Genomic DNA, 23747 nt, shown 5'->3' on the forward strand with positions numbered 1-23747 from the left:
GTAACATTCACCAAAATATTTTCTTGTAGGTAAAAACTTGCTGAACCCATCGGGCGTGATGGCTTACGCCTATAATTCCAACATTTTGGAGGCGGGAGGATCGCTTGAGCCCAGGAGTTCGAGATCAGCCTGGGCAACAAAGGGAGACGGCATCTCTACAAAAATTTTAAACATTAGCCGGGTGGGGTGGCGTGAGCCTGTGGTCGCAGCTACTCAGGAGGCTGAGGTCGGAAGATCGCTTGAGCCCAGGAGGTCGACGCTGCAGTGAGCCATGATTGCACCACTGCATTCCAACCTGGGCGATACAGTGAGACTGTGTGAAAGAAAAAAAAAAGGCTGAATCCTAGATGCCAACTGGAAGGCTTAAGAGAGCTATCCCCTTTTGCAAGTCAGTGGGAAAATGCACTAAAGGAAAAAAAGGTAACAGAAAAACCCCTGAATATTTTTGCAAAGTTCTCTACATAAAAATGTTACCAGCCTTCCAAAATATGTCCAGGGGCCCCTTTTCATTCCCTAACTCGGCTTTACGGTCTATCTCTCTTACCCTCCTTCCAGTGCCTGTTTTTGCATATGTAAAATGGGGGTTTTAAAAGTGCCTATCACAAGGGTGGTTGTGAGGCACAGTTGAGGTAACTCTTGCACAGTGCCTGGTACAAAAGCCCTTAGCAGAAGTAAGATTAGGGGGAGGAGGAGTGAAAATGTCACAAATCACTGGGGAGGCCTTTATGTCAGTCCCCACCCTGCCATTAACTGCTTAATTCACCTATCCTCAGTTTCCTTATCTATGAAATGAGGGAATCCTTAAAACCCCTTCCAGTTTTATAATCCGATTGTGCCTTCTTTCCTAGGCTCTTCCAGTCCCCCAGAATCAGGAAAATAAAGTCGATTGAAATCAGTCTCCTGAGATAGTAACTGTTAGGCTGTATTGAGAATGAGATAAGCATATAAAGTATTTGCTCACCAAGTACCTGGGACATGATAAATGCTCTGTAAACGTTAGGTGTACTTGCTAACTTTTATTTCCCCCCACGAGAATGTGAGTCCCATAAGAGCAAAAACCCTGTAGGTCCTGTTCAACTGTGTCCAGAGCACCTGGACCGGTATTTGGCACATCTTGAATTGAACTGAACTGAACTGAATTGAATTGAATTAGATTGAATTGATAGTCTAAGCATCCTGCCTCTCCAAGTTCCCTGGAATTCAGTTTCCTCAAAGGCAGATAAAGGAGTCACTAAAATCCCTTCCAGTCCTACAGCTTTAGGACGGTTCTTATCCCTCCTTTTCTCGCCTAGGAGTCTGAACGCCCAGGTTGAAGTTCAGACCCCGGAAAACCCTAACCCACTTTGGGTTTGGAACGTGAGGCTGGGGGCCTGGGGCCTGGGCCCGCCCCCGTTGCCATGGAGCGGCTCCGCCCACTAGCGCTGCGAATCCCGATCCCTGATTGGCTGGGCGGCCTACTCCCTCTCTGGATGTGTCCGCTACCGCCATTGTGCGGCGCTGGTCCCCTCAGAGGGTTCTTGGTGCTGCCGGTGCCTTGGACCCTCCCCCTCGCTTCTCACTCTCCTGCCCCAGGAGCCCGGCGGGTCCGGGACTCCCGTCTGTGCCGGTGCAGGCGCCGGCATGTGGCTGTGGGAGGACCAGGGCGGCCTCCTGGGCCCTTTCTCCTTCCTGCTGCTGGTGCTGCTGCTGGTGACGCGGAGCCCCGTCAATGCCTGCCTCCTCACCGGCAGCCTCTTCGTTCTGCTGCGCGTCTTCAGCTTTGAGCCGGTGCCCTCTTGCAGGGCCCTGCAGGTGCTCAAGCCCCGGGACCGCATTTCTGCCATCGCCCACCGCGGCGGCAGCCACGACGCGCCCGAGAACACGCTGGCGGCCATTCGGCAGGTGAGACCCCCACGCCTCGCGCCCCTTGGTCCTCCCGAGAGCTCGGACTTCTACTTTTCCTTCCCAGGGTTCCCCGATCTTCTCAGGACGGCCTTCCCACTTCCTCATTCGTCCACAAGGCACGCTCCCGGCCCTTGATCCCTCCCAGTGTCTAGGGATCTCCGGACTTGAGGTTTTATATTTACAGAAAACAGCAGATATGTATATAGTTTCTGTGCGCCTGACGCTGAGGTTACATCCAGGAACAAGGTCAAAAGTGTCCCTGGTTTACAGAGTGTACATCGGAGTGGGGGAGGCAAGCCTTAAACAAGTAAACACATAAATGAGATAACTTTAAGAGAGTGAAAGGTGCAATGAAGAAATCGGGGGAACTCGAAGGAAAGAGTTACGCTATTTTATTTAGATGGAATAGTCAAGGGAAATCGTCTCCGAAGAAGCAACATTTTGAACAGAAGCCAGAATTATAAGGAGCCAGGCAGGTGCAGAAGGTCTTGAGATGGGAATAATATAGGGGTGTTCAGGTAACAGAAGAGGCAGTGTGTGGCCTGACTTCAAGGAACAGAACAAAGACTGATGTGTGAATGAAACAGAAAATGGGTCAGGTCAAATAGGGTCTTGGTCAGTAATTGAGGTTAGTCTAAATAGATCACCCTTCACAGGACATATGTTTGCTTGTCTTCTGAATCACTTGAGTAATTTTCTTATCACCTTTTCCCCAGACACACACATTCGCACTCGCACAACCCTGGCAGCTGGACTCATATCAGTTTCTGCCCCCTCCTTTTCACAAGGCACTCCTGAAACTTTTGGTACCTCCCAGCTCTTGGCATTCTCCTGGCTTCATAATAATGACAATTTACAGAGAGGGCTTTTCAGTGGATTAGGCACTTTTGCATCTGTGTAAATATATCTGATTCTCTTCTTTATTATTTTTTTCTCTCTCCTTCCTTCCTTCTTTTTTTTTTTTTTTTTTTTTTAACTTTACAGAGTCTCACTCTTTTAACCAGACTGGAGGGCAGTGGTGCAATCTCCACACACTACAACCCCTGCCTCCCGTGTTCAAGCGATTCTCGTGCCTCAGCCTCAGGAGTAGCTGGGATTACAGGCGTGTGCCACCGCGCCCAGCTAATTTTTGTATTTTTAGTAGAGATGGGGTTCTGCTGTGTTGGCCAGACTGGTCTCAAACTCCTGGCCTCAAAGTGATCCACCCGCCTCGGCCTCCCAAGGTACTAGGATTACAGGCATGAGCCATCACGCCTGGCCTCCCTTTTTCTTTTTTTTTCTTCTTTTTTTTTAAACGAAGTCTCACTGTCTCCCAGGCTACAGTGCATCGGTGCAACCTCAGCTCACTGCAACCTCTGTATCCCAGGTTCAAGTGATTCTACTGCCTCAGCCTCCCGAGTAGCTAGGATTACAGGCATGAGCCACTGTGCCCAGCCAAGATTTATACTTTTAAAGCTGCACTCTGGCCCGTGTGGAGAATGTACTCTGGGTGTAATTTCATTCCTTTGCCACTGTTACAATAGTGTATCTGTTTTTGGAATACACTCAACTCACATTTATCAAGTTTTTCCTTCTATATCTCATTTATAATCTACCAGAAATTCTAGCACTGTCAGAAATGTATATATGTATATATACATTCAACTTTACCAATAATTTTATTTATTTATTTATTTATTTATTTATTTATTTTTGAGACAGGATCTCTCTCTGTCACCCAGGTTTGAGTGCAGCGGGGTGATCTCAGCTCACTGCAACTTCCAACTCCCAGGTTGAAGCGATTCTTGTGCCTCAGGCTTCCAAGTAGCTAAGATTACAGACGTGCTCCTCCACTCCCGGCTAATTTTTTTTTTTTTTTTTTTTAGTAGAGATGGTGTTTTGCCATGTTGGCAAGGCTGGTCTCGAACTCCTGACCTCAAGTGATCCACCTGCCTCAGTGGATTACAGAGTGCTGGGATTACAGGCATGAGCCACTGCCTGGCCAGCTTTACCAGTACTTCTATGTTATTCCAGTAATTGAGATAAAAAGATGAACCGCCTGTAATCCCAGCACTTTGGGAGGCCGAGGCGGGCGGATCACGAGGTCAGGAGATCGAGACCATCCTGGGTAACACAGTGAAACCCCATCTCTACTAAAAATACAAAAAAATTAGCCGGGTGAGGTGGCGGGGGTTGTGAGGATCAAATGAGTTAATACATTTAAAGCACTTAGAAGAGTGCCTGGCAAATAGAAAAGGCTCAATAAATAATAGTTTTTTTGTTTTAGTACAGAAAGAGACTGAGGAAATTAGGTCAAAATATTCACATAGGATATATCTTTTTTACTGTAGATGTTTGCAATAGACCATGACTTAAAATATTTTTTAAAAAATTAAAAATCTTGATCATGGCTGGGGCACAGTGGCTCATACCTGTAATCTCAGCACTTTGGGAGGCTGAGGCAGGAGGATTGCTTGATCTCAGGAGTTCAAGACCAGCCTGGACAACATGGTGAAACCCCATCTCTACAAAAAATACAAAAATTAGCTGGGCATGGTGGCACGTGCCGGTAGTCCCGGCTACTTGGGAGGCTGAGGTACCTGTAGTCCCAGCTACTCGGGAGGCTGAGGCAGGAGAATGGCGTGAACCCCAGGGGGCGGAGCCTGCAGTGAGCCGAGATCGCACCACTGCACTCCAGCCTGGGCTACAGCGAGACTCTGTCTCAAAAAAAAAAAAAAAAAGATGAACCCCTGGTTCTAATTCACATATTAGTATATATAGGAGATATTGCAAGTTCAGTTCCAGACCTGAGTAAATAGTCAATAAAGCAAATATTGTAATAAAGGGAGTCACAAATTTTTTGGTTTCCCAGTGCATATAAAAGTTATGTTTACACTATATTGTAATCTATTAAGTATTGTGTATGTATATATATATATATATATATATATATGCACATATACACACATATATAGGTTTTCATCCATGGTTCCTGGCTCATAACTCTTAGCCCTTGCTACAGTCTTTTGTTAGGCATCCTAGGCGTTAGGAGCAGACCTCAGGAAAGGAAACAGAATCTCTCCGACTTTCTCCTGCCCTCCTTTCACCTACCCCAAGGCAGGACTGGAATCTTTCCCTGTCTTTCAAATTGTGAGTCTTAAGACCCTCCTCAGAGAGGGACCCCACCCTATACCCTGGGGGAAGGAATGCTGACATCATGAAGCTTCCATAAAAACCTAAGAGGAATTAAAAAAATAAAAACTAAAATAAACCTAAGAGGACTTGAAGCCAATTGGTCAGAAGTTCCAGAGGCCCCAGCTTGCTATTTGTGTCTGGAGGAGGGTGGGGTGCAGTCTTGGGGACCAAGCCCTCAACCTATGATCTGACACTATCTCCAGGTAGATAGTGTCAGAATTGAGTCGGAGGATGCCCAGCTGGTGTCCACTACTTATCGGTGGGGAAAAACCCCCACATTTTTGGTCACAGAAGTCAGGGTTGATTGTTGTGAGAGCAGAGGGAAAATGTGATGTGTTTTTCCAAAATAGTTGTACATCTGTGTCACATGGGAAAAGGAAAAGATTTAAATAAGGCAGAAAAAGCTCCACCCATAAAGGACATTACTGATAAATTTGACTATATTACCTTTAAAGATGTGTTTAAAAGGACATAATAAATAACAATGGCTGACATTTATTGAAATCTTAACTATTCACTAGCACAGTGCTCTGTGTTGTTTATGGGTACTTAAATAAAAACCTGTAAGGGAGTGACATGAGAATGATACACACCAACTTTAAGATGGTAATTACCTCTGGAGAGGAAAGGAGGAGAATGAAAGGGAGAATTTCAGCTGTATCTGTAGTGTTGATAGTAAAACTGAAGTGGATAAGAGTGCAACTTCTGCATCTTAGCTTGTGCAGCCCTGGGCAAGTTTCCTACTCTTTCTTTGTCTCAGTTTTCTTATCTGTTAAATGAGAATATTAATAGTACCTGCTTCAGGGTTGTGAGGATCAAATGAGTTAATACATTTAAAGCACTTAGAAGAGTGCCTGGCAAATAGAAAAGGCTCAATAAATAATAGTTTTTGTTTTTGTTTTAGTACAGAAAGAGACTGAGGAAATTAGGTCAAAATATTCACATAGGTTATATCTTTTTTACTGTAGATGTTTGCAATAGACCATGACTTAAAATATTTTTTAAAAAATTAAAAATCTTGATCATGGCTGGGCACAGTGGCTCATACCTGTAATCTCAGCACTTTGGGAGGCTGAGGCAGGAGGATTGCTTGATCTCAGGAGTTCAAGACCAGCCTGGACAACGTGGTGAAACCCCATCTCTACAAAAAATACAAAAATTAGCTGGGCATGGTGGCACGTGCCGGTAGTCCCGGCTACTTGGGAGGCTGAGGTGGGAGGATGGCTTAAGCCCAGGAGGTGGAGGTTTTAGTGAGCTGAGATCATGCCACTGCACTCCAGCCTGGGCAACAGGCTGTCTCCAAAAAAAAAAGAAATCTTGATCGTAATGAGCATTTCACATCTTTATTGTGATGAGGAAGCCAAGGAAGCAAACATTAAATAGTGTGTCTCCAGAGGAGCATGACTCGTATAATTTAAGGTTCAAATTCTCTTTTTAGATAAATTCTAATCTACCTCATCAAGCTTAACAACTTACTGGCCAACAGCCAGTGCCGCTTACATAAACAAAATGTGATATGTCCTAGAAGCAGGCGTGGTGTCTTTGTGGTAGAGGGTGGAATTAAACCAACAAAAACCTGACTCATTTATGCCAAAGTAGTGAAATATCTGACTAATCAACAACCATAGGGTGATCATCAGAACCGCTGTACCAACAAAGAGTGCAGGTAAACAGTGGAATTGTCTAAGTGTTCAAAAGCCATTGATGACCCATATAGTTAAACATCCAGAGAAAACATAAGTTCCTGAAGTCTCCTAGTCTTCCACTGTGAAAGTAAGAAGAGTGGGAAAATTTTTTAAAAGTTTTTAAAGAACCCATCAGTTAGGAATTGAAGTAAGGTTATATACACAGAAAACAGAAACAGGTCAGGATTGCTGTTTGGTGGGGAAGTGGAAGGAAAGTGAATCAAAAAGGACAGCTGTCTTAGGAGCCCTGCTGGTCTTTTAGGTGGTTAGATGCAAAATAATGTTTGTGGCCCTTTGACAGCAATATTGTTGATGTTTTTGTTAAGGCAGCTAAGAATGGAGCAACAGGCGTGGAGTTGGACATTGAGTTTACTTCTGACGGGATTCCTGTCTTAATGCACGATAACACAGTAGATAGGACGACTGATGGGACTGGTCGATTGTGTGATTTGACGTTTGAACAAATTAGGAAGCTGAATCCTGCAGCAAACCACAGACTCAGGTAAGTAGTTTATTGTCACTTAAACAGATCTTTTAGCTTTTATTGGAAATCACAGACACTGGTGCCTTCTAATTACATCTGCCCCAGGAGAGTTGTCTTGTTTTGTTTTGAACTGTATATAGGTCTCCTAAGTAATGAGCAAGTGCCAGGAACAACAGAAATTCGGCATTATGTTTTTAATCTTTCCCACTGAGGTTAAATTTGGCTTCAGAATTATTCTCAAGATAATACTGTCTAGTCATTATAGAATCATGAGGCTGAAAGCCCTTGCTTGGCAATCTTCTTGCCTTCAGGTGTACCAAGAAGCAAATTATACATTCAATGAAAGCTTCAAGTAGCATTATAATATCACATTTTAACTTAACCCATTTAATTCTTCTGATCCTCATAACAAACTTCTGAGGAATCACAGAATTGTAGGAATAGAGAGTATCCTAGAAATCATCTAGAATAGCACTTTGCAGTAGAACTTTCTGCAGTGATGGAAATATTTTATATCTGCACTGTGTAATATGGTAGGTACCTGTGGTTATTGAGCACTTGATATGTGGCTAGTGACACAAGGAAGTGAATTTTTAATTTAAATGTAAATTTAAACTGAAATAGCCATGTGTGGCTACCATATAGGATACTACAGATCTAGATCAATCTTGCCTTTAGAGATAATCCCAGAAAAGTTAAATTATTTACTCAAGGGCAAATAACTAGTTCATAAAGAAGCCAAAACTAGAATCTATCCCGTTTTAGTCCAAATCATGCTGTTTTTAGCTGCCCCTAGTCTTTCAACCCTGTAAGAGCAAAAGTTCTTTCAGTGTCTAATTTAATTCCTTCCTGGTAGAGTGTACACATAGTTTCCAAAGTATATACACCAGAGCTAATCTTACAAGCTGTTCCACAAAAACAGGGTTCAAATAAGATCAAACAGTGTACTCTGAATACTTCTGTTGTGGATAAACAGTCCACATCAGCTGATTCTTACTTGTAACTTAGCTTTTCTCAAACTTACATGACCACAGAACCTACATCCTCTTCCCCACTTACAGCTGTAAGCACCCTTGGAATTGGTATGCTGAGTAATATACTGTACTTTGGAATGTGGTTATTTAAATCCCTCTCTGCTTGTCATCTTTGCAGTACTGAAAAGTGTGTGCTCACTGGTTATTCATGTAATATCAATTATCCAGACAATGATCGATTCTCTTGGAAAATTAAGTATTTGACCCAACAATTAAGTTATACTTTTTCCTAAAAGATGATTCAGACCTATTTTCCTAGGATCTGAAAACATTAGTCAGCCGAAGGAAATCATACTGTAGGCAGGAAAGAATATTGGTAACACTTGAGAATTATGAGTCCAAGTTGCTAGAATTGTTCTTGACTGTCATCAGATATTGTATTGTTCTGCTTATGCAAGGGAAAGGCTGGTTTTAATATTATAATGACATTGCAACTAATAAAATGTCAGGTTCAAAGTTAATACTTAAAGCAAAAATGTTTAGGGTCATCATTACCCTTAAAAATCCTTTAAGGGAGCACTGAGTCCATTTCTCTGGAATTTGTGCATCCTAGGAAAAAAAATTGTGATTTTCAAAAAAATCCCTTAAGAAGACACCATAGCAAAGGCAACATATTATCCCAATATCTTTAACACAATCAGTCTTTGCTCCACTATTGGAACGGAGTGTGTTTTCTATGATTGAACACTAAATAAAGTAATTGGCTTGTGTTTACAGATCATGTTGTGGGAAGAAATAGATATTTTCTCTAGAATTATGTTCAGTGTGGTAGATGCGTGTCCTGAGAGGAGGGTAAGGAGGAAACTAAGATCAGCCAAAGGAACAACGAATTCAGGTCTCCCATCTTTCACTCTCAGGGAATAGAAATTGATTAGAATGGCTAGGATAATTGCCTGTAATGTTTAAATTATCCTTATCTTTTTTTTTTGAGATGGAATTTCACTCTTGTTGCCCAGGCTGGAGTGCAATGGCATGGTCTTGGCTCACTGCAACCTCCACCTTCTGGGTTCAAGCGATTCTCCTGCCTCAGCCTCCAGAGTAGCTGGGATTACAGGCACATGCCACCACACCTGGCTAATTTTTGCATTTTTAGTAGAAACGGGGTTTCGCCATGTTGGCCAGGCTGGTCTCAAACTCCTGACCTCAGGTGATCTGCCCACCTCGGCTCCCCAAAGTGCTGAAATTACAGGCATGAGCCCACTGTACCTGGCCTATCCTTACCCTTTTTTTAAAGCATGATCTTACAGTTGAAATAATGCAGTTGAATTAGCATTAAGTTAAATAATAATTTTATTATGAGAGAAAAGCTAATTTCTTTTGTATCAAGCACTTAGTTTTCATTTTCTTTATCAGAAAATTATGTCTTAGAAAATTATTTATTTTAAACAGTTGCACTTAAATAAATACACAATACAGTTAACAGATTTATGTATTCCTTTTTTTTTTTTTTTTTTTTTTTTTTTGAGACGGAGTCTCGCTCTTTCACCCAGGCTGGAGTGCAGTGGCGTGATCTCGGCTCACTGCAAGCTCTGCCTCCCGGGTTCACACCATTCTCCTGCCTCAGCCTCCAGAGTAGCTGGGACTACAGGCGCCCACCACCACACCCGGCTAATTTTTTTTTTTTTTTTTTGTATTTTTAGTAGAGACGGGGTTTCACCATGTTAGCCAGGATGGTCTCGATCTCCTGACCTCGTGATCCGCCCGCCTCGGCCTCCCAAAGTGCTGGGATTACAGGCGTGAGCCACCGTGCCCGGCCAGATTTATGTATTCCTAAGAATTCCTCCTGGATAGGGTTCTATTAGGGAAATCACAATCTGAAAATTAAGTCTCTGAGTTTTCCAAAGGTGGCATATACTCTGCCCTTTGGGGAGTAGGGTTATTTATTAATAATGTTATTAATTCAATAGAAATTCAGTGATTTCTCAAAAATTAAATGATTTTTGTTGTTGCTGGTCTTTGGTCAAGAATATCTGTATTTGAACACATGGAGGTTCCTGAATGATGGAGCACCCAGAAAGGGCATGGAAGCTCTATGCCCCTTTCCCCATACCTCACCCTACGCATCTCTTCATCTGTATCCTGTGTAACATCCTTTGTAATAAACCTGTAAACATGTTTATTTGAGTTCCACAAGCCACTCTAACAAATTAATTGAACCCAAGGAGGAGGAGGTGGGAACCCCAATTTATAGCTAGTGTCAGAAGCACAGAATTACCAGAAAAGGAAAACAAATCAAAACAAAACAAAACAATACAAAAAACAGAAAAGTAACATCCATTATACAATGTAAGAAACCAAAGACCGTCAGTCTCTAATCTCTGTGCTCAGGTATCTGTGTGCTTCAATTCTTCTCACCTGTGAGTCTTGGGTTTTCAATGCTCACTTGTCACCAGGATATGAATTAAAAATGTCTTAGGCACCACCATGTGGTCCAGTTGTCTTAACCTTTCTAAAAGTGCTTGTGCAAACCATTTACTTGTTGCTTCTTACACAATTACAGCCCAACCTACTTGTGGTTAAAAGCAACCATAGCATGTTTGAAAGTCTCATGCAATAAAAGGGAAGTTTATGATTGCATTTAGTCTGTACTTACTGGATGCTTTCGGTTTTATCAGTCCCAAGTACAGCAAACTCTGGATAATATGATTTACTTCCTCCATGATTCTTTCGACCTTCATATCAATTTTGCTAAATATGGAATGATTGACTAGCCAGAACAATCAGGAAAGAGAAAGAAATAAAAGGCATCCAAATTGGAAAAAGAGGAAGTCAGATTGTCCCTCTTTGCCGACAACATGATTTTGTATGTAGAAAAACCTAAAGACTTCACCAAAAAACTGTTAGAACTGATAAACAAATTTAGTAAAATTGCAGCATATAAAATCAATGTACAAAAATCAGTAGCATGTCCATACGTAAATAATGAACTAGCTGTAAAAGAAATCAAGAAAGCAATCCCATTTACATAGCTACCCAAAAAAACCCAATAAAATACCTAGGAATAAATATAACCAAAGAGGTGAAAGAGCTCTACAAGGAAAACTACAAAACACTGATGAGAAAAATTAAAGAGGACACAAACAAATGGAAAGACATCCCATGCTCATGGATCAGAAAAATTAATATTCCTAAAGTGACCATTCTACTCAAAATAATTTACAATTCAGTGCAATCTCTATCAAAATATCAAAGACATTCTTCAGAGAAATAGAAAAGCAACAATCCTAAAATTCATATGGAGCCATAAAGAAGCCCAAATAGCTAAAGCAATACTGAGCAAAAAGGACAAAGCTGGATGTATCACACTACCTCACTTCAAGATATACTACAAAGCCACAGTAAACAGCATGGTATTGGTGTAAAAACTCACACACACACACAAAACAGATACATAGACCAATGGAATACGATAGAGAATCAAGAAATAAATCCATATATTTACAGCCAACTGATTTTCCATGAAGGCACCAAGAACATACAGTGGGGGAAAGGACACTCTCTTCAATAACTGGTACTGGGTAAACTGGATATCCATATGCAGGATAATGAAACGACCCCTATCTCTCACCATATTTAGAAAATCAACACAAAATGGATTAAAAGTTTAAATTTAAGACCAGAAACTATAAAACTACTAGAAGAAAACATAGGGGAAATGCTCTGCGACATTGGTCTAGGCAAAGATTTTATGGCTAAGACCTCAAAAGCATAGGCAAAAAAAACAGGCAAATGCGACTATATTAAACTAAAAAGCTTCTGCATAGCAAAGGAAACAATCAACAGGGTAAAAAGAAAACCTGTTGAATAGGAGAAAATATTTGCAAACTATTCAACAGACAAGTAACTAATATCCAGAATATACAAGGAACTCAACAGCAAAAACAATAATAATCCCATTAAAAACATCTACTCAAATCCTAATTTGAATAGACATTTTTCAAAAGAGGATACACAAATGGCCAACAGGCATATGAAAAAACACCACAAATTATTAGAGAAATGCAAATCAAAACCACAATGAAATACCATTTTATCTAGTTAGAATGGCCATTATTTAAAAGATTTTTAAAATAACAGATGCTGGCGAGGATACAGAGCAAAAGGAACTCATATTCGTTGGTGGGAATGTAAATTAGTACAGCCATTATGGAAAACAGTATGGAGGTTTCTCAAAAAACTAAAAATATAGAACTACCATACAATCCAGTAATCCCACTAGTTGGTATCTATCCAAAGGAAAGGAAACTAGTGTATCAAAGGCATACTTGCACCCCCAGGTTTATTGCAACACTATTCACGATAGCCAAGATACAGAATCAACCTAAGTGTTCATCAGTGGATGAATGGATAAAGAAACTGTGGTAAATATACTCAATGGAATACTATGTAGCCATAAAAAGGGATGATATCCTGTTATTTGCAGCAACATGGATGGAACTGAAGGTATTATGTTAAATGAAATAAGATAAGCCAGGCACAGAAAGGCAAATATTACATGTTGTCACTCATATATGGGAGCTAAAAAAGTTGATCTCATGGAGGTAGAGAGGAGAATGATAGTTACCAGAGGCTGGGAAGGGTATAGGGTTGGGGGAAGAGGAGAATAAAGAGAATTTGGTTAATGAGTACAAACATACAGTTAGAAGGTATAAATTCTAGTGTTCAATAACATAGTAGGGTGATTATAGTTAACAATCTGTTGTATATTTCAAAATAGCTAGGAGATTTGGATGTTCCTAACACAAAGAAATGATAAATATTTGGGGTGATGGACATCCTAAAGACCCTGATTTCATCAGTATACATTAGGCGCATATCACAAAAATATGTCTAAGTATATAGCAATAAAAATGTGGAAAAAAGAATATAATTTGGTTCAAATTATTACAGTAGGACAGGCGTGGTGGCTCACACCTGGAATCCTAGCACTTTGGGAGGCCAAGGCAGGTAGATCACTTGAGGTCAGGAGTTCAAGACCAGCCTGGCCAACATGGTGAAACCCCGCCTCTACTAAAAATACAAAAAATTAGCCAGGCGTGGTGTCACATGCCTGTAGTCCTAGCTACTCAGGAGACTGGGGCAGAAGAATTGCTTGAACCTGGGAGTTGGTGGTTCCAGTGAGCTAAGATTGCACCGCTACACTCCAGCCTGGGCAATAGAGCAAGACTCTGTCTCAAAAAAAAAAAAAAACTTACAGTAAATTATCGTTGGACTTTGCCATGGTCGAAGAAAGGAAGTTGGAGAAAACATTCTTTCCTTTTGATTGAGAGACATTTGCAAAATGTTTGTTACAATATAGTTTATCTGTTTCTCTTTTTTCTTACAATGTGTTTTCTCTTCTCTTACAGGAATGATTTCCCTGATGAAAAGATCCCTACCCTGAGGGAAGCCATTGCAGAGTGCCTAAACCATAACCTCACAATCTTCTTTGATGTCAAAGGCCATGCAAACAAGGTACAGTTTAAACTGTGGACTTCACTTTGTTAAAAAGACATCTTATTTCATTGACAGTCATTTCCAAAGTTACATATATTTTGTGATTTATTCTTTTTAAAACTTATTTTTATAAATTATATTTGTTTAATGGAAGTGTACAATGCAGGAATCTATATCATTTAAGGAAACAGTACATTATGGAACTTTTTAACCTTTTATGGAACCTTTACAAAACTTCTGATATTCAATAACCAGCACAAAATGGAAGAGTCAAGTTTCTATTATTTACATAAAGCATTTACAAAAGATATTAAGTAAATAGTAAAAAAGGCACTTCTAGAAAAAACCACTCAAGTAACCTCATAAAAAGGAATTCCGAAGTTGTACACAAGACCAATTTTATCTAGCTTAAAAGTTAAGGGCCTTATATGGACAACTATGGACCGCATTTAAAGAGAATTCCTATATTAAAAGCTTCTAATAGTTAACAGAACACATACCTTTTACATAGATGTATCCCTTTGTATAATTTATATCCCTTATGTATAGTTTTTTATTCATTGATTTTAGCAGTTATACTTTTATCAGAAAATCATTTATTTTCTTCAAATGTGTTTGACATTCCTAGGTAAAATTTTGCTTAAATTTTAGGGCCTGCACTTTTACTCATAAGAACATATTATTACAGTGAAAATCAGTGGGAAGATATGATTCTGATTACATTTGTTCTCTTATAACCAGCTTTTCAAGTGCAAGTACTTTTTTCCCCATTTGGGCAACTTGAGTATTTTTCCCCTAGCAATATTAATAATCGGTAATGGCCATCTACTGGTTGAGAATTCTGACGATGCCAATTTTTTTTTTTATTAATCCCATGATATCATTGAAACCAGTTGTTAAAACCCAAAATGGGCCGGGTGGGGTGGCTCACGCCTGTAATCCCAGCACTTTGGGAGGCCGAGGCGGGTGGATCACCTGAGGTCAGGAGTTCGAGACCAGCCTGGCCAACATGGCGAAACCCCGTCTCCACTAAAAATAAAAAATTAGCTGGACGTGGTGGTGGGCACCTGTAATCCCAGCTACTCGGGAGGCTGAGGCAGGAGAATTGCTTGAACCCAGAGGCAGAGGTTGCAGTGAGCCGAGATCACACCAATGCACTCCAGCCTAGGTGACAGAGTGAGACTCTGTCTCAAAAAAAAAAAAAAAAAAAAAAAAAACTAAGAGAATAAGCATGAAAGTCAGTATACCATGGGTGAAATGTAGGACCTATCAGGGTTCCCAAATGCGGGCTGCAACATCAACAATGAGCACCTGAGGTGCTCATTAAAAATACATGTTCCTTGAGCCCACCCTAGACATTTTCAGAATCTCTTCCCTAGGGAGAATGGCCCAGGAATTTGTATTTTAAAATAGATATGCCAGGTGATTCTAATGCAGACCGATTGGAAAACCTAGATGTATACAACTATCAGTTTACCAGAATAATACATTAGTTACCATTCTCTTCCTTCTTCAAAAATAAGAGTTAACTATAATAAAATTAGAGTGTATACTTAGGCTCCACATTTCAGGTTTTTTTTTTTTTTTTTTTTTGAGACGAAGTCTCACTCTGTCACCCAGGCTGGAGTACTACTGGCACAATCTCAGCTCACTGCAACCTCCGTCTCCCCGGTCTCTGCCATGTTGGCCAGACTGGTCTCAAACTCCTGGCCTCGAGTGATCCGCCCACCTTGGCCTCCCAAAGTGCTGGGATTACAGGTGTGAGCCACCACACCTGCCTTCTCTTAGAATACCTTTTAAAAAGAAGTAGATATTTTAAAAAAAAATCTAGCCATTTGGTTTTCTGGATGGGTGCTCATGGGTGTTCTGCCAAGACTGGGTAGAACATAGTGACCTAATTCACCAAGATGGTAGTAGAAGGGACAAGTGTAGGCAACAAAGTGGAGCTAGTAGAGCACGGTGGCCAAAATCATGGGCTTGGGACTCCAACAGTCTTTGACTGAGCTCTTACTACAGGGTAACCTTAACTTTGATGAGCTTCAGTTTTTTCATGGGTAAAATGGGGATACTAAAAGCAGTTACCACATAGGGTTGTTGTGAAAATTAAATAATGTAAAAGCAAAGAGTTTATAGTGCATGTCTTTGTTCAAACAGCAAAAAAAAAAAAAAAGAAAAAGAAAAAACAGCTTTCTATAGCTTACCTTCAGTTGCATTAGTGAAGAAGAGGCATGATATAGATAATTTGTGTTTTTTTTTATTTTGGTGGGAGAATGCATTTTGCCCAACATATTTGGTTAGGGGTATGTGTGACATTCCAAAAATTAGCAGTGTTTCACAAATTATGCAGCAGCAGCATTGCGTCCTACATGGCTGGTAACTTTCTTGTTGTTAGCTGCTATTGATGTCACTTCACTAGGGGTTACCAAATAATACTTAAATTCTATCATGTCTTCTTCATTTCGTAGCTAGACTACTATAAAAAGAAACTTCCATTCACCTTGGGAAGAATTGGGAGCCCCTTAACTCTTCCCAGTCCCTCCTACCCTTGCCCCATTGCTTCTCCCTCCATACTGGTGATGGGTAATACGTCCTCTCAGTCCCCTGGACTGAGCAGTCTACCCTCTGTAGTTCCCAGACTGGCTGGCTCATGTTTCGTTTGGAAGAGGCACAGTGATAGAGCTTGTGGGTATGAAAAGACTTTTCATAGTGGCTAAACTAGAGTATAAGGCAAGGAAAATTTTGCCTCTGGCCTCATCTGGCCTACGGCTTACCACACTTTTCAAAAGTATGACAAAAGGGGTGAGGCCCTCAGAAGGAGTAAAGCAGCAGTACTCCACCTTCTTCCTTGTTTGCTGCTGGTGTGAGTTTAAAATGCATCCCAGTGGATAATAGATTCTGCCAATACTTTCAGCACCTCCATTTCTAGTAAACTTCTGTTTTATTCCATAGGGTTGTACTTAATATATGATAGTTACTGGCTGAGGCTATCTATCACATTTTAATCAATTTTAAATATATGAATCTCTTTATTTTACAGGCTACTGAGGCTCTAAAGAAAATGTATATGGAATTTCCTCAACTGTACAATAATAGTGTGGTCTGTTCTTTCTTGCCAGAAGTTATCTATAAGGTAACATTCGGGATTTTTCTTGTACGTATTAGGTGAGCTGGTGTAGATAATTGCAATGGGCTGCGTAAGCACAGGATAGATGCCTATTAAATTGAACTGCGTCAAGGTCACAGTTGAGAAGCCCCTCTTTTAAATTAACAAGAGAAATTCCAGAAGGGGAATGTACTGATACCCCTTACAGAATGCCATTATTCCTCTTTTGCCCCTTCTTTTATGTTGTTTATAGGCTCATTCAGATTACTGTGGTAAAATTCTCACAACAGAAAAGAATTATGTAGCCCCCTCTTCTCACCAACTAACAGCAGAACATACCTTCATAAAATAAATTCTTAATTATGGAGAATCTAAAACATGCATAAAATAGAGTAGTACAGTGCACCCCCCCTTAACCATGATCCAGCTCATTTCACCCATAACCCTACTGATCCTCCCCAGTGTTATTTTGAAGCAAATCTTATTCTATCCATAAAATTGCATTAAGAATCTTTAAAAAGTGATGCCATTTTATTTTAATTTAATTTAATTTTATTTATTTATTTATTTATTTTTAAAGACGGGTTCTCCCTCAGTTTCCCAGGCTAGAGTGCAGTGGTGTGATCACAGCTCACTGCACTCTTGACCTTCCAGGCTCAAATGATCCTCCTGTCTTAGCCTTCCAAGTAGCTGGGACGACAGGAGCACGTCACCACACCTGGCTAATTTTTTATTTTTATTTTTTGTAGAGACAGGGTCTCCATGTGTTACCCAGGCAGTTCTCCAACTCCTAAGCTCAAGCAATCCTTCCGCCTCAGCCTTTCAAGGTGCTGGGATTACAGGCATGAGCCACCATAACCAACCTAGTGATGCCTTTTTAAAAACATAGCCACAATGCCATTGTCCCATCTAAAAATTATTAACAATAAATTCTTCATATCATCAAATAATCCAGTGTTTAAATTTTGACTTGTCTCAGAAATGTCATAAATGGTTTTTTGTTTTTCATAAATTGCTCATTTGAATGGGACCCAAATAAGATCTGCGTGTTACAATTGTAAATCTTTTTTTGTTTGTTTTTGAGACAGAGTCCCACTCTGTCGCCCAGTGGTATGATCTCGGCTCATCGCAACCTCTGCCTCCCGGGTTCAAGCAATTCTCTTGCCTCAGCCTCCTGAGTAGCTGGGATTACAAGCACACACCACCATGCCTGGCTAATTTTTTTTGTATTTTAGTAGAGACAGGGTTTCGCCATGTTGGCCAGGCTGGTCTCGAGCTCCTGACCTCAGGTGATCTGCCTGCCTCGGCCTCCCAAAGTGATTACAGGTGTGAGCCACTGTGCCCTGCCGGCAACTGTAAATCTTAAAACTTGCAGGTTCTGTCTCTCTCTCTCTCTGTTTTTTTGGGTTTTGTTTGTTTGTTTGTTTTTGGGGGGGGACTTCTTGTTTTGTATTTACTGAAGAAACCAGATTATTGTTTTGTAGAGTTTACCCAAATCCAGATTTTGCTGATTATGCCATGATATGGTTTAATACTTTTTTCTCTTTATTTTCTATAAACTGGTAGCGAGAGCTGGAAGCTTGCCTTGTTGAGGTTAGGGTTGGTTATTCTTGGCAAGGTAACTCTAGAGATGAGGGTGTTTGTCCATCAGGAGGCACTTGACATCTGGTTGACTCCTGTTGTTGTTAGCTGCTGTTGATGCTCATTGGCCAGATCTGTACATTTTCTAGGGAGCTACAAAATGTTGATATTTTAATTCTATTACTTCTTGCATTAGCTGAAATAGATCTATAAAAAGAAACTTTCCCTCCTCTACTATTTAGTTACCAAATAGGCAGAATAAATGCTTAATCTTTCCTTTTATTTACCAGTTTGCAAAATAATGAGCTGGTTCCATAGCATTCTTTACCAGTGACCAACAGAGCATACACGGAAAATTTTTACAGTGAGGATAGAGCCTATCAATAGAAGCTGTCATGGAGATGAATAGGGTCATGGGGCTTGTAGACATTTGGAACAGTGTTTCCCAAACTTCCTTGACCACAGAGTCCTTTAAAATGTGTAAGACATTCCCCCAGAGGAGCACAAGAGCAGAGACTGAAGAAACTCTTCATTTCTGTATTGTCCTCTCCCATTCTCTCGTCACAATTCCTTCTCTCCATTCCCACCTCACTTCCCCATCCTCCTCCTCACCCCTGCAACTCTTCAGCCATTTGCTCTGGAAAGGGTCAAAACTAAACGGCCCATCTTGAACTGACCTTGGTTCCATCCTCATTGACTTCTAATTAATTATCTCCGGCCAGGATTTAAGTTGATATCCAGTTAAAAGTTTATTCTCGTGACGTTATTAAAATTTGATCCTGAGGTTTTAATTTTTCCATTTTAAAGATCGGATTGCAGTTTTTAAGGTTTGTGAAAAAAAATGTTCTCATATGTGCCACATATTAATGCTTTACATTCTTCACATTATTTTCTCAAAGGGTTTATGATTGAGAACTTATTTAGTAGATAGCGGGGCAGGGTACCAACCATGACCACCTCATCTGGTTGAGCACATTGGCTAAATCTAAACTAATAAGTATTCAACTTTATATATGATCATTATTTTACTTCCCCAAATTCCTTTTCAGATGAGACAAACAGATCGGGATGTAATAACAGCATTAACTCACAGACCTTGGAGCCTAAGCCATACAGGAGATGGGAAACCACGCTATGATACTTTCTGGAAACACTTTATATTTGTTATGATGGACATTTTGCTCGATTGGAGCATGCATAATATCTTGTGGTACCTGTGTGGAATTTCAGCTTTCCTCATGCAAAAGGATTTTGTATCCCCGTAAGTTGGAAGGTTTTTTATTTTACCCAGACACATGTCCTGAATGCTCCTATTCGAAACGAAAGATTAACAGAGTAGACAACCTGAATTGGTTTTGACCTGCAAAGCTTACCATGCCTCTAAATTGGATTGCCAGTTTCACTTCTTAGGTGGGAAGAGTTCAGGCATATTTCACTGTTTTCAGACCAAGTCGATCACATATTTTTGGTTTTTTAGTGTATTTTGAAGAAAAAAAAATGAACCTGTGAAACTATGCTGAGAAAGGGATTTTATTTCTGTGACTGGTTTTTTTGAAAGCCAACACAGGATCCTGGAGAGAACCACAGTGAAGACATCCTGTGGGCACCATCCTCCCCGCTACCATCTTACGTTATAGGCACTCCCCCACCTCTCCCCATAAAATTTCCGTTTCCTAACCTGCTAGTGATCTCGGAATCATTTCTTTGGCAATTCTATATCTGTATATTTCAGCTATTTAGAGTTGTAAGTCTAGTATTATTTCAGACATACATGATTCAGTTCAATAAATATTTGGTAAGTGCCTACACTATTGCAAGGTTCCATATTGAGAAGCTGAAGATGCAGTGGGTAAAGAAAGCCATGATCTCTGCCCTTGTGACATTTACAGCCAAGTGGGAGAGAGAGAGATGCTAATCAAATAAAAATCCAATCAATATAAAGTTAAAACTAAGATACAGGCTATGTCAGAGAGAACAGTGTGCACGGACTGTAATCTGATCTGGTCTGGGTTGTCAGAAACAGCATCCCCAAGGAAGTGACAGTTAAGCTAAGATCTGAAGGGTGAGTGGGAATTGGGAGGAATCCAGATCAGAGAGAAAAATACATGTAATGTGCTCTGGCAGGAAGAAGCATGGTTCTTTCTAGGAATTGAAAGAAAATGAATATTCTTTCAATTAATTTAAAATTAATCAGCACGGAAAAGAAAGGGGGAGTGTGGTGTGATATGAAGCCAAGGAGACAGGTCGGGGCCAGGTCAGGCACACCTTCAGTGGCTGTGCCAAGGACAGTTGGGGGTGGCGATCATTAGTGAGCTACTGAAATGTTTTAAGCTGGGACAATGTAGGGAGGTTCATGGCATCCTGGGTTTTGGAACAGTCCCTCTGATCACAGTGCAGAGGCCAGGTAGGAGGCATTCTCTGGGCACTATTGGTATGCAGTGAACACCATACATAGTGGCCATTATAGATTCCTGAGACAGCTGCTTATTCTTCTAACAGGATTGGCTTTCCTCTTTCCCCAGGGCTTACTTGAAGAAGTGGTCAGCTAAAGGAATCCAGGTTGTTGGTTGGACTGTTAATACCTTTGATGAAAAGAGTTACTACGAGTCCCATCTTGGTTCCAGCTATATCACTGACAGCATGGTGGAAGACTGCGAACCTCACTTCTAGACTTTTACGCTGGGACGAAACGGGTTCAGAAACTGCCAGGGGCCTCATACAGGGATATCAAAATACCCTTTGTGCTAGCCCAGGCCCTGGGGAATCAGGTGACTCACACAAATGCAATAGTTGGTCATTGCATTTTTACCTGAACCAAAGCTAAACCCAGTGTTGCCACCGTGCACCGTGGAATGCCAGAGTTCAACACTGTTGCTCTTGAAAATCTGGGTCTGAAAAAACACAACAGCCCCTGCCCTGCTCTAGCTGAGGCACACAGGGAGACCCAGTGAGGATAAGCACAGATTGAATTGTACAATTTGCAGATGCAGATGTAAATGCATGGGACATGCATGATAACTCAGAGTTGACATTTTAAAACTTGCCACACTTATTTCAAATATTTGTACTCAGCTATGTTAACATGTACTGTAGACATCAAACTTGTGGCATTACTAATAAAATCATTAAAAGGAGCACTAAAGGAAAACTGTGTGCCAAGCATCCTATCCTAAGGCATACGGAATTTGGGGAAGCCACCATGCAATCCAGTGAGGCTTCAATGTGCAGCAACCAAAATGGTAGGGAGGTCTTGAAACCAATGAAGGATTTACAGCATCTTGAATAGAGAGCTGCAAACCACCAGGGGGCAGAGTTGCACTTTTCCAGGCTTTTTAGGAAGCTGCAACAGATGAGAGCATAGGCAATTAGAACTGGAAGAAACTTCCAAAAGCATGTAGGTTTGTCCTCATTTTACAAATGAGGAAACTAAACTCTGTGGAAGGGAAGGGGTTGCCTCAAAAGTCACAACTTAGCTGGGCACAGTGGCTTATGCTGATAATCCCAGCAATTCAGAAAGCTGAGGCAGGAGGATTACTTGAGGCCAGACTGGGCAACATAGCAAGACCCCATCTCTAAAAAATTAGGCATGGTGATGCATGCCTGTATTCCCAGCTACTCAGGAGGTTGAGGTGGGAGGATCACTTGAGCCCAGAAGTTCAAGGCTGCAATGAGCCATGATTACACCATGGCACTACAACCTTGGTGACACAGTGAGAACCTGACTCTTAAAAAAAAAAAAAAAGATAACTAGAACTTCTTGTTTACAGTTAGCCAGAAACTATACAAGTGGTTTAACATGCATTATCTTACTCAATCCATACAAAAGTCTTATGGAGGTGTTAGCACTCTTTCTACTGATGAAGAACTGAGGTACTTCATAAAACCACTTACTCAAGGTGTCTTGAGTCTGGTACAATTGGCATTCAAATCTAGGTCAGTCTGCCCCCAGAGCCACTACCCTTACCCCCCACTGAATCTGCCTTTATATTGTTGAGCCCATGACCCCAACTCTGCTCTTTCCAATTTGAACTTCCAGGGATTTTATTGTGAACTTAAGTAGCAACATTAAAATGAAGTTGAATTTTTTTTTAATGGCAACGCCGTCTGTCTCCTCTAGCTTACCCCTTCTCACCTTTCAACCCCATCTGTGGCTTTTGTCCAGGCCCACAGTTTAGCCATGGCTTCCCTCCTGCATCCCTGCCGTGGGTTGCTGGCCTCACACTTGCAGCAGCCGGACAGTGATTTTAGAAGGCCACCAGTCCCCACAGCTATGTGACGATGAGAAGCAAACTTTTTTGTGACAGATTGTATTGGCATAGGCATGATAGATAGATGGGGCTTGGTACATTTTGAATCAGCATTTGCAAAAAAGTTGTCTTGAATTTTAAAGTGAACAACAAAGATTTGTTCATTGAGTGGAACAAATGTCTAAACTGCATGTACTTCCGTGCCATGTTATGACTAGAGTGAAAGAGGGAGGAAAAAGTGACCAAAGAAGATACATCAGGCCAGGTGCGGTGGCTCATACCTGTAATCCCAGCACTTTGGGAGGCTGAGGCGGGTGGATCACTCGAGGCCAGGAATTTGAGACCAGCCTTGGCCATGATGGGGAAACCCCGTCTCTACTAAAAATACAAACTAGCTGGGCATGGTGGCACATGCCTGTAATCCCAGCTACTCAGGAGGCTGAAGCAAGGAGAATTGCTTGAACCCAGGAGTCAGAGGTTGCAGTGAGACAAGATTGCACCACTGCACTCCAGCCTAGGCCAGAGAGCGAGACTCTGTCTCAAAAAAAAAAAAAAAAGATACCTCCGTGAACTGAATTCAGACCTGGGGTACCTTCTGAGGGTACACGGCAACTGGCAGGGAAAGATTTCTCTTGGGGGCGGTATGGAGTTAATATCCCTTGGCCAAGTATGGTGACTTATGCCTGTAATCCTGTCACTTTGGGAAGCCAAGGCGGGAGGACTGCTTGAAGCCAGGAGTTCAACACTAGCCTGGGCAACATAGTGAGACTCCATCTCTACAAAAAATTTAAAAATTGGGGCTGAGATGGGAGGATCACTGGAGCCTAGCAGGTTGAGGCTGCAGTGAGCTAGAATCGTGTCACTGCACTCTGGCCTGGGCGACAGAGTTTGACTCCAATCTCTAAAAATTTCATAATAATAATAATATCCCTTTGTATTGTGGGAAGATCTCTAAAGAGCCATGAGAGCTCTGTCTCTTGATCTTTATCCCAAATCCATTTTGCCTTTGATTCAGCCAGGCCAAATTAAGGATTTAGATCCTATGCTAAGATGGTCAGGGCCTCAAAAGGGTCTCACAAACTCCCTACCAGTAGGGTTTATGGGTTCCACCTGTCACCA

General features: G+C 41.2%; 1 protein-coding gene across 3 annotated transcripts; it reads left to right on the plus strand.

Annotated features, from left to right (window-relative positions):
• Positions 1-39: 39 nt before the first annotated feature.
• On the plus strand, positions 40-22479 carry GDE1 (glycerophosphodiester phosphodiesterase 1). 3 transcript variants are annotated; one of them, XM_055299044.2, is made up of 6 exons: positions 40-1881; positions 7070-7245; positions 13610-13715; positions 16735-16827; positions 19431-19642; positions 20904-22479. In XM_055299044.2, exons 1-6 carry the CDS (start codon positions 1621-1623, stop codon positions 21049-21051), a joined length of 996 nt encoding a protein of 331 aa, XP_055155019.1. In that variant the 5' UTR covers positions 40-1620; the 3' UTR covers positions 21052-22479. The 3 variants fall into 3 exon arrangements, with proteins under 3 accessions (XP_055155019.1, XP_055155020.1, XP_055155021.1); XM_055299046.1 differs by having other exon boundaries at positions 1740-1881; positions 7074-7245; XM_055299045.2 differs by lacking the exon at positions 16735-16827 and having other exon boundaries at positions 1471-1881.
• Positions 22480-23747: the final 1268 nt, after the last annotated feature.

Source organism: Symphalangus syndactylus, chromosome 11 (genome assembly GCF_028878055.3).
Source record: "Symphalangus syndactylus isolate Jambi chromosome 11, NHGRI_mSymSyn1-v2.1_pri, whole genome shotgun sequence".
NCBI lineage: Eukaryota > Metazoa > Chordata > Mammalia > Primates > Hylobatidae > Symphalangus > Symphalangus syndactylus.

What these genes read in the sequence shown, in the direction of transcription:
- GDE1 (XM_055299044.2), top strand. Translation starts at nt 1,621, where the DNA reads ATGTGGCTGTGGGAGGACCAGGGCGGCCTCCTGGGCCCTTTCTCCTTC. An exon ending in CGCTGGCGGCCATTCGGCAG is followed by an intron (nt 1,882 to 7,069) that starts GTGAGACCCCCA and finishes GTTTTTGTTAAG; the next exon opens with GCAGCTAAGAATGGAGCAAC. An exon ending in GCAGCAAACCACAGACTCAG is followed by an intron (nt 7,246 to 13,609) that starts GTAAGTAGTTTA and finishes CTTCTCTTACAG; the next exon opens with GAATGATTTCCCTGATGAAA.